The sequence below is a fragment of the Sitodiplosis mosellana genome, unplaced genomic scaffold (assembly GCF_009176505.1).
Source record: "Sitodiplosis mosellana isolate CC-2019 unplaced genomic scaffold, AAFC_SMos_1.0 Smas_scaffold_5466, whole genome shotgun sequence".
In the NCBI taxonomy this organism is placed as follows: Eukaryota; Metazoa; Arthropoda; class Insecta; order Diptera; family Cecidomyiidae; genus Sitodiplosis; species Sitodiplosis mosellana.
The window spans coordinates 6,718-18,005 of NW_022600708.1; the positions used below are offsets into that span (position 1 = coordinate 6,718).

At 34.1% G+C, this 11,288-nt stretch overlaps 1 protein-coding gene across 1 annotated transcript; it reads left to right on the top strand.

Moving 5' to 3' along the window:
• Window positions 1-2,308: 2,308 nt before the first annotated feature.
• On the top strand, window positions 2,309-7,504 carry LOC129572751 (bumetanide-sensitive sodium-(potassium)-chloride cotransporter-like; the record flags this gene model as incomplete). The annotated part of the gene is given in 4 exon segments (XM_055452847.1): window positions 2,309-2,457; window positions 3,584-3,688; window positions 3,755-3,968; window positions 7,405-7,504. Coding segments are annotated over 2 exon segments (282 nt in total), but the record flags the coding sequence as incomplete, so codon positions are not given.
• Window positions 7,505-11,288: the final 3,784 nt, after the last annotated feature.

The window sequence follows — 11,288 nt, forward strand, 5'->3', positions numbered from 1 at the left end:
AATTCTCGATTCACCCCAATATCCCTATACTGATTTTGTAGTGATAAGAATACATTGTAAATCTAATAAATGTAAAGTTGACTGCGCGCTCACCTGCATACGGCGCACGTATGCAGAAGTGCGCACGCATGAACTAAAGAAATGGTCAAAAAGGAATGCACACCCGCATACGGCATGAACGTACGAGGCGCGTGCTAACCATAAGGCGCATAATGTCATTAATTTGAATTGAATAAAATTAGTCTTAATCAAACCAATAAACCGATAACACTCTCTCATTTCCTTAAAATTTTTCTGGCCAAAAATCAGTATGATACTGAAAAAATCAGTACAGTAGACTACAATATACACTATAACGATATCAACTGTGGAATTTTCATGTTTACCTTTGATATTTAAAAAAAACGCTTAAAAGGTGATATTAACACGAAAAATAGCGGCTTTAGTTTGTGAATCGGCTTCTAACTGGATCGAACCAGATATAAGCATCTGGTTTGCGTGTTTAGGTGCTACCTGATGCTTATCGTGTCAATTTCAAAGTGGCGTTTTGTTGATAGGCGGCAATCAATACGTGTTTGTATAGTGTCATGATGACACTGTCATCAGTATTCAACTTGCACATCGGAATAGTAGAACAATTTATTCAGAAATGGTGATTTAAAACAAAAAAGTACAGTTTTAGTTTTAAAAAACATAAGGAAATCGATTTTTTTACTTTAAATTATATGGTTTGTGGCCATGAAAGATGATATTTGTAACTATGATTTGAGGAAAACATTGGTATTTTCATGTCAAACGGTTACTCGAAGAAAGAAGCGGTTTTAATTGAATATAACGAGATATCTATCAGTCGACATTGTTGATGCAGCAATTGTGTTCGAAAGGCAAAAAGCAATTAATTAAATTCAAAAATAGAGCTCGACATCGAAATTCCCAAAGGAATTATTTATTGCCCAAATTGAAACATCGTTTCGATATAATTTTCAAGTCACATGTGCGTTAAAACTAGTGTAAATTCTGAATTGAACCGACTGTGACTTGTTGCGCTTCTTGTGAAAAATATTCTGATTAACAATCGTTTCTCATCCAATTTCGTCAATAAATTGAACAACCAAAAAATGCTTCGTTAAAAAGCTGTTGAGTGTTAAAATGTATTTAATAATCTTCAAGACTCTACACACATGTAAGAGTGAAGCATTGTACACGTGCTGGAACCAGTTTTGTCACTTGATTAGCTGAAATAAAATCCCAAAAAATTCAAAATGTTCGAAATACGGTCAATTATTTTGAATCATGCTTGGAACTAGAATAAAAAACATGGCATGAACTAGAATGAAAAACGCTCCGACATCTAATTAGAATTCTCTTTCAAAATAATGTTCGATATAGTTATTTAAATTACTTTGCCCATTATTCAAAGTCCCAGTGCGAGGTATATATTCATTGTGTCGGCGTTTATGTATCTATGAAAAAAAATATGAAATATTACGCACTGCGTTTGCACTGAATTAACTTGATTTGTTCGTTCGGTTCATATGTGCTTTGTTTACATTTGTTTCTTGGTGTCTTCTTTCGTTTGGTAATTTGTCACAGTACACACAAAAGATCGTGTTTGTGAATAGAATAGGATCGTTAAGCTTAGGCGCCGAATCGAGTTCCGACAACTTGCCGAAATGTATGTTTGTTTGTAAATATATGTGTCAACAGAGGCGATGAAATCGGGTGTGCTTTTCAATTGAAATGATTTAGACATAACAGAAATTAAATTACGCTCGTCTCTCTTCGCTATAAAACGAATCTCATTCACAGTTCGACTGCTCATTCTTCATTACCTGTCGATCACTCGTACAATACAGTATATAGAGCTTTCAAATTCAAATTTTTCAATAAATTTATTAAACGCTCTGTCTGGATTTCCATTGGAATTCGAGTTATTAAAAATCGGTTTGCTCTTCGTAAATAGTTTTTTTGTGTTTTTTCTTCTGTGAGTTTCAATTATTATGTGTGTTTTATACCTATACTGAACGTATACTTCCGGAGTTTCGATCATACTTGTTAGTTTTTGTTCTCCTGCACATTACAATTCTGGGCATGAGCACAATGCAATGAGAGAGAAAAGTTTCACAGTGGGAAATATTTTCAAATGCGAGAATTACCGATAGATTTTTCCGCTTTCCGATTTCTCCATCTCGACTATCTTGTTTTCTCCTTACGATTAGTCGGTCGATAGCTCTGGTCGTTGTCTGGTCAGTATTGATTCCACAGTCAAATTTAACTTCTTAGTCTACATTTTTGAACATGATATATGTTTTTAACACACAATTGTTTGAATAGGTGCATAAATTCTATTGTGTTCATTGAGCTAGTGCGAGAAAAATATGTGTCTAATGGAATTTCAAATCATAAAGTTTCGCAAGAGAACAATTAATTCTACGCTAACAATGTTCCAAAGATAGTGTAATTAATTTTATTTTTAAAAATATCGATATCTAAAAGAATCGATATCTGCGAAAAGTAGTGTTAAGTAGAGTTAAAAACAGAAAAATATTCACAAAATATTTCAACGCTTTTTTGAACTAATTTTTAGTATATCTCCATCCAAATAAACTGATATATTAAATCCCAAACACCGTTTGTTCTTCAGATTGTAGAAAAAGTGAACAATTCATTATTCACAGAATTAATGCAGCAATAAGGGGATTTCAAAAGAAAAATTGTGACAAAATAATTCATTTCGTATTATAATTTTTCAATCATGCTTTTCAGTGTCAAGAACGAACATTTATTCTCAATTGATTTTTAAAAACATTGAGTTACGGGTAAATATTTGTATTCCAGAAAATAAATGCAAACTGAATTTCAAAAATAGCGCAGTAAAAAACAGAAACATCAACTGACATTGGAAACAGCATTCATAAAATATTTATGACGCCATTCACAGAAACACTGTTTGAACGATAAAAAATCCTGCACATCAAATGCAATGAAATCGATGAGTGCGGAGGCATTCATTTACATCACCGGATAAAATCGGTTTCTGAGTTTTATGACTCAGAGAAATCTTTGGGACTGTATTGGATAAATTTCCATGCAAATCGAATCAGTCAATTAACAGCGAACAGAGTAGAACACGAATAAAGTCGTTCGAAAAGGAAGTTATGACTTGAACCGATTTGAACTAGTTAGTACTAGAATATCGAAACCACGCCTTATTTTTTTGGCTAGTGCCGATAAATCGGTGGTTGCGCCTAAATACGTTTGGAGATATCTTTGATGAAATAAAATTTCTTATCGGTAAATTATTAAGTATGATTTGGAGAAAATATTTGAAGGTATAGAGATATTTAGTTCAGTTGAGTTTATGTGTAAAACTCATTATAGACTCCAACACTCTCTAATTATCTCAATGACTCTCTAATGAAGAAAAGATGGATTGAAGTAAAATATGGAGACATGAAATAAAAATCCAGTTCGAGTAGAAGAATTAAGAAATCATTTTCTTAGAAATACGTACATTTATTTTCATTAGTTCTTTGTAATTACAACAATGAAACGAAGATATAAGGTTATTTGTTTTTTCTAGCGCATCGTGATGTTGGTTTTCCATGCTCAACTAAATTGTCGTTATACTTTTATCTCTGTATGAATACAGATTTTAAGGTCCATTAAAATTTTTGGAGTGAATATTGTATGAAAAAGGACTGATACAATGATAAAAATACTTTACCAAATTGTACTAAAAATTATTTTACAGATCGAATTGATTATTTTAAAACCAATTGATAAATGAGTCGTTTTCAAGTGTCACAAGTTGGTGATGGCTGTGATACAAAAGGAATTGATAATCCTGCCATGGATCCAGTCGAACTTAATGTGTATGGGCTTTATTCAAAGCGCAATTCCGTCACGTGCCCGGTACAAGGAGAACTCAAACGAAAAAGCAGTTTAGGATTTACACACATCACCAGGTAATTTCTATTTGCAAACTTTAATTTTAGTCTCTAATGTCACAAAATAAGAAATATTTACGTTGATCATTTAACATCATATTGAAAATACCCATTTATATAGACTTGAATACTAAAATAGATAAAGTGATTATTACCGCGTTTATGTTCATAAAAACCAATACAAAAAATTACAACAATTGCAAAAAGTGACTGTGAATTCATTAGCAAATGGGCCCTGGCGCTATTGAGGGTGTGTTTGAAATAGTTCAAATATTGCACATTAGCTTCACTAGTACTTCGTGAGAACATTCTCAAATTTTTAAACGTTGAAAAATGTAAATTGCCAAAAAAATTCCTCTGAATGTGGTTCCGGAATATTTCTGGCGAAAGAAAAGAATATGTTCAATTGCCGCAAAAGTAATGCTTTTATTCAAATTTAAAACAAACTCATAAAAAGAATCTTCGTCAAATATTGGACTAGGTACAAAATTTATAAATAGTTCATTATGGTCATTAACAAAAGTTGATAGAATTTTGCGACTGATTGTTAGTTTGTCTAGATTTAATTTGATTATGATACATAGAATGTGGAACAAAAATCCATTTGTGGTAGAGATACAAAAATAAATTCGTTTTTCTTCCATTCACTTCGAATAAATTTATTATGGAAATCGAACAAAAAATGGGTAGTTTTGAATCAAAATTAACTCTAATTGGATGAGTTGCTATATAAATTGGTACAAATTGGTACATGACAAATAATTAATTCATAATTCGGACACTTATGCAATCGTCGCTTCAATATGATTTGTAGAAAATCATGCTACTATCGTCACAGCTAGCCAATAGTTTCACTATATACTGAAAGAACATTTAAATTGATACAACCAAATTGTTTGCTGTCAAACTTTGTCTCGCTCACACCAATTGTTTCACTGACTCGTCCGTGTACGAATTGCTGTTAGCGTAAAAGAGATGTTGTTCGCAGTAAACTCAGTTTAGATGTTCTTTGAAGGAACAAACAATTCTTTCTGTATTACTAACCATAAGTAACGAACATAATAAATTAATATCAATTGGTGACTGAAAACTCTGATGTAAATATTTATCCGCTAGTAGTTGAAATGGATTCGACTTCAATAAAAATGAGTGTGGCTTGTCTGTGGGCTTGTTAGCATGATATAAATGATTGAAATAACATTACTTTTCCCCACCCCATGTCGTGGATCACGCTCCCGCGTGATCACACGACATATGAGGGGTGGGAAAAAAGTATTTGTTTCGGCCCAAATTTTTTGCGCCCTTAAAATGATGTTTTCCATCCATATCACATCCCCCCAGACCCGGAAAACCCATTTTTGGGGGGTCCGCATGTATGTCCGTACGCAAAATATTTTGTGCCAAGATAACTCGTTTTTGAGATAATTACAATCGGTAAAAGCCAAAAGTTTTGGAATGTTGAGGATTCGATGTGATTAAATTTTGGGGGCAATCGCACTAAAGCTGCTCACGAACCGAACGTTCGTGTTCGTTCGGGTTCGGTTCAAATTTTTCGAAACAAAATAAGTTATGTTCGTGTTTGTTTGAGTTCGATTTCGATTTGTTTTGAACTGTTCGAGTTCGATTCAAGTATTTCGAATGTTGAATGTAAGTCATACAAATACAGAGTTTCTCAGGAGGTCAAGTCTTCTTACTGAGATGCCGAGAAATTCACACATTATTCAAGAAAATCTCGCCAGCAATTTGGACATATCTTCAACGATTAGACGAAATAATTTAGCAACATAGAAGGAACATCGATATTACAATTGTGAAAACGGTTCCAAATTGAAACTGGCAATGAGTACAGGTGGTCCTTAGAACTACATTCAATTCATAAAACTATTGAAAATTGAAAGATTTGAAAATTTCGTCGATGAAAAAATTGAGTTGATTTGTTCCCTTATATGAAGAATTCTCGACATCATCTTTTGACCGGCGAAATTCTGTTTTGCAAATTCTAGACATGGTATTGGTTTCAATGAGTTCTGTTGGCCCATAGGAACTCTTTCAATCCATTGAACCATCATAAAAAAGTGTAATTCAAAATTTCGTTGAAAAAAACTTCAATTCAATTTTTTCCCAATATGAATGATTTTCGATTCCAAGTTTTAAACGACAAAATTTTTCGTTTTGCGTATTTAAGCTATAGAATTGGTTTAAATGTTCACGGACTGGCTTCTTCACACGGACTGGCAAAAGTGTTTTGATCAGTGGTTTGAGCGCATGGACAAGTGTGTAAAACTTCATGGCGAATATTTTGAGAAACAATAAAGCAATTTTTGAGGATAAATCTTTGTTTTTTCTTATCTATTCTAAAAACTTATGGAATGCCCCACGTAACATTTTAGTTAGAACAAAAATTTAGACCTCAACTGATCAATACTCACTGATTGACGACTTCATTGATGAATTTCAAAAAAAATATTCTCAAGCTGCTCTTAAAAACAAAACAGTTATACATTATTATATTACATTCCCATATTCTATCTATTGAGTTTAATGTTGATAAACTGAATTGAAATATGGCGAAGTGAAAATTTATCGAAGAACATCTAAACTGGGTAAACTGCGAACAACAACTACATCACTTTAAAGTAATTTACGTGCGAACGGGTCAGTGTGAGAGAGACGAAGTTGTACAAAAAACAATTTCGCAGAGTCAGTTTAAATGTTTTTTATTCGAATTGGTTCCAAAATTCAAAGTTAATGCGGACGAATTTTCATTGTATTCTTATCTTGATAATCTTGAGGATGAATTTCATCTCCATTTAAAATGCCAACCGATTAAGTAGAATCAATTCCTGATATTTTTTGAAAGCAAATTATTGAACAGCCATCTAAAATGTAGTGTTTTCAATAATGAGAAGAATTACCCATACTGATTTTGTTACATTAGTCTTCTTGTAGCAGAGTGCCACGTTCCTTCATTCGGTTTTTTGAATTGTTCTAAAATTAGACGCATTTTCGAATGAACGAACACCGATATAATCCGAGAAACATATGAGTAACGGTTGGGAATGTTTGAACAATATTTACAATGCGAATTCAATTCGATGTGAAAAACCAATTCGTAATATATGCGGATCATTATAATGATATATATAGTATGGGAAAATATCTTCTGAACATGAATCAATCAAAACAAATTCACATTCATGATTCTTCTTGTGATTGAACGTGGTTCCTAAATACTGAATTTATTCATCATAATACAACATTCAAATTGTTACTGCTTTGATTCTAGCAATAACAAATTGTTAGGGACGCGCAAAACAGAACGATACAATCGAAAAAAAACATATTTTTTTTGTTTATCGCCACACAAGCAACTACAACAGCAATGTTAACATCATCATTATCCGTGAATTCCTTTATTAAAAATTCTTTTTCTTTTGTATTTTTATTTGCTTAGAGAAGCGCTTCCACGTTTAGATAATTATCGGCTGTCATTGCGAGCATTCAAACGACCTTCAATCAGTTTATTGCACGGTGAAGTCTTGGAACACATACCCGTAAGTCACATATTATCACATTAATTCTATACATTTCATTCAATACTGAAAAAATACGAAAAAATGAGAAACGGACACGTTTAGTAATGGAAAAACTACATATAAAATAAAAACGTAAATTTTACCGCTACTTGTCTTCTGGGTGCACGCCGTGCACGGACAAGTAATTGTTTAGTAAATGAGGAGAGTGTCGGTGCATCGGTAATAAGTTTTTCTTTTATTTATTTATTTATGGCTAAATTTTTTAGTCCTAATAAAAAACAATTGTTCCCTATTCTATATGATTCTATGACGGAAGCAACCTTTTGTATCAACCAACTAAAGTAGTGAACGATAAACGCACCAGCTGTGTTGTCATTAATATTTATCATTCAAAATGATCAATGCATTGCTTCCCATTTGTTATAAATCAATACGTACCACACTGAAGCAAAATACATTAACAAATCCGAAGTAAATAAGTTTTCCTCAAATCGATCGAAATGAGTTTGATTTTTTTTGCAGATTTATTTGGACATATCGTGATCAAACTAGTTTTCTAATGTAAGAGACGACGATCGACCAATTTCGATCGTTTTTAATTTATCAATCATGCAAACACTTAATTGAATAAATTTCGTGGCCGCTTCTTCTTTCATTATATTATTATTTCGCGTTCTGTTTTTGAAAATAAATTTAGTCATTCATTTGTTAAATAAAAAATTTCTATTTTAATCATTATTTCCAAATTAATTGGCTCCCCCTCCCCAGCCGGACAAATTTTTGTTCCGAGCATCAAACTTTCAGGATATTTAGCCCTTAATTAGCCCTAATTTGCCCCACCAAAATTAGAATTTGCCCTCGATCGGTTTGCGAGACATGGCCATCGGCGATTTTGGGGATTTTCAGTAAAACAAAACTTTTACACAAGTGCATAAAAATGAAAACTAATGATACAAAGTTTTAGCCCCTGATTTGTGCCCTTTCCATTTCTATCTTGGGACAAATTTTTTTATCACAAAAAATGTCCCAAAATCGATTTGGGATAAATTAGCGATATGGGACCATATACGAATAGGCTGTTTTATGAAACTGTATTATTTTATGGAAATTTTTCTACAGAAATTTAGCAATCAATTTCCCTTTCCATTTCTATCTTGGGGCAAATTTTTTTGTCACAAAAAATGTCCCAAAATCGATTTGGAGTCAATAGTAGGCTATTTTCACTGATTATGGGGGGATTTTTCATTTTAGTATCAAAACTGAAAACAGAACGCACTACGATTTAGCCCTCAATTTGCCCTTTCCATTTCTATCGTGTGACAAACAAATTCACATACCCGTGATTTCAGTTACTTACCTCATTTGTTTATTTTGTCATATATTTTAGCGAATTTTTTATGAAAAAGTCAAGAATGTGGGAATGGTACATACTCATTCAAGCGACGATAAAATCGGCGTTGTTGCAATTTTGTTTGCATTGGAACAATCACTGGTGTTTGAATTGTGCCACACAACGGCGTGTGTTCATTTCAATCGATATTTCATCGCGATTTCATTTACACTTAGATTCGTTGTTTGTATTTGTGCCTGTGTTACAAACTTAAAAAAGAGGAAAAGAGATAGAGCAACACTGAAAAACAAATGTACGAATTTTGATTTTATCGCCGCTTGAATGAGTATGTACCATTCCCACATTCTTGACTTTTTCTTAAAAAATTCGCTAAAATGTATGACAAAATAAACAAATGAGGAAAGTAACTGAAATCACGGGCAGAGCGGTCAACGAGCGCTCGTTCGTTCGTTCGTATGCGAACATGTTCGTTCGTTCGTAGAATCTGCGAACATGTTCGTTTGTTCGTTCGTTCGTTCGTAGGTAAAATTTCATTTTTTTTTTTCAAACATAAATTTTTCTTATTTTTTAAAAAAATAAAGGAATGATTCTATAATTTCCATTCATGATATCACAGCAACAAGACGAATCTGAAATGAAGCAGAGGTACAAAAGAAGCGTTTGTGTTTGTTGCATATGCTACGACAGTTTTGGTAATAGATTGTACACAAAACGCAGTATTCATCCGATGTGCATGACTCTAGTTGCAACATCGGCGATGAAAATCGTGACGATTTCCTTCGTAGTGACCTGTGCAACCGTTGTGCTGTCTCTCCACGACAGGTTGAGGCTGACGTTGGAGACAACAGCTCTTTTGACACAAATTCGGCTGGTTGCGTTGGCGCCGACCCCTCCGTGGGCGCTGCAGTGGCCGTTTGTTGCAATGCCGGTTCGATGCATTCATTGCCGGTTCCAACCGTTGAGTTTTCACTGTGCCACTGGAGTTTTTTGACTTAGTTTGAGCGGCCTTTGCTGATAAATTTCGTAGTTGCGACCGAATTTGTTGGTTGTTATGAGTTTTGGGACGGTTTGCCGGTGCAGATGACTTCATAGACTTGACCTGAAATTCGGTGGCTTTGATTTTCTTGGGCCAAATACCTGCTGCTGTCAAAGTGTTGGCGAGGAACATCAAGTTTGAATGACACAAATGACAACTCCATTTTGTTATCTTTCTTTACGAGCTTGGTTATTTTGAAATCACTTGTCAATGGTCGGACAGTTTCAATGCTATTCAAGTGATTAATAATGTCGGCAGGCTCGGTTGTCGGTAGAAATTCAGTTAAATAAACCGAGCGCATCAATACAGTATGAACGGGCTTTGAATTTGCACCGTTTTGTCCACTGTTCCCGCTGGAATCACGACGAAAAACCAATTTGCACAGCGGTGAAGTGTCACTTTGCTCTTCCTCTGAAGAGTTCAGTTCTTCCGAATCAAGTCTGGGTCGCTTGCTTTTATTCCGCCGTGAAATGTTTACATTTTGCAAGTCTCCAAGCGGTAAACCCGAGTTTGACACGTTGTCCGGTATTTGTTGCTGAGCTTGAGTTGGTGATGGTGTTTCATCCATGGGCTCAGTACGTGAGTTTGCCGATTTATCGGCTTTGTCCGAATTCACGGAGCTAATTTCGTCAGGATAAAGTTTTTTGAGCTGGTTTAATTTGGTCCATATTGGCTCCAGCATTGTCAGCAGCTCAGCGATTTGGCTTTTTACCTCACAGTTCGATGTACACATGTTTACGGTCAGTCAGTAGGCAACAACAATAACAAGTAAACAGAACGAAGAAAAACTTGAAGAAATTATACACTGAAAACTGTACACAAAATAAATTTCGAACGAAAACTTTATATTGCTGAGGTAAAACAGGACTTAGACTTTTAATTTGATGTAAAATATCATATAATTAAGATGACAATTTAAAAACAAACAAATTTGTTGAAAAAAAAAAAATCGTATATGGTCCCATATCGCTAATTTATCCCAAATCGATTTTGGGACATTTTTTGTGATAAAAAAATTTGTCCCAAGATAGAAATGGAAAGGGCACAAATCAGGGGCTAAAACTTTGAATCATTAGTTTTCATTTTTATGCACTTGTGTGAAATTTTTGTTATATGCCTTTTTGTGGATTTTACTGAAAATCCCCAAAATCGCCGATGGCCATGTCTCGCAAACCGATCGAGGGCAAATTCTAATTTTGGTGGGGCAAATTAGGGCTAATTAAGGGCTAAATATCCTGAAAGTTTGACGCTCGAAACAAAAATTTGTCCGGCTGGGGAGGGGGAGCCAAATTAATTCAATTAATACTGATTTAACACATAAGTACAGTCGTCGGATGACGTCTATGCATATTAGGGTGGAGCGATTTCGATTTTGCAGAGGATTTCAAAACGTCGGGTGTGGAATCGATTCAGCA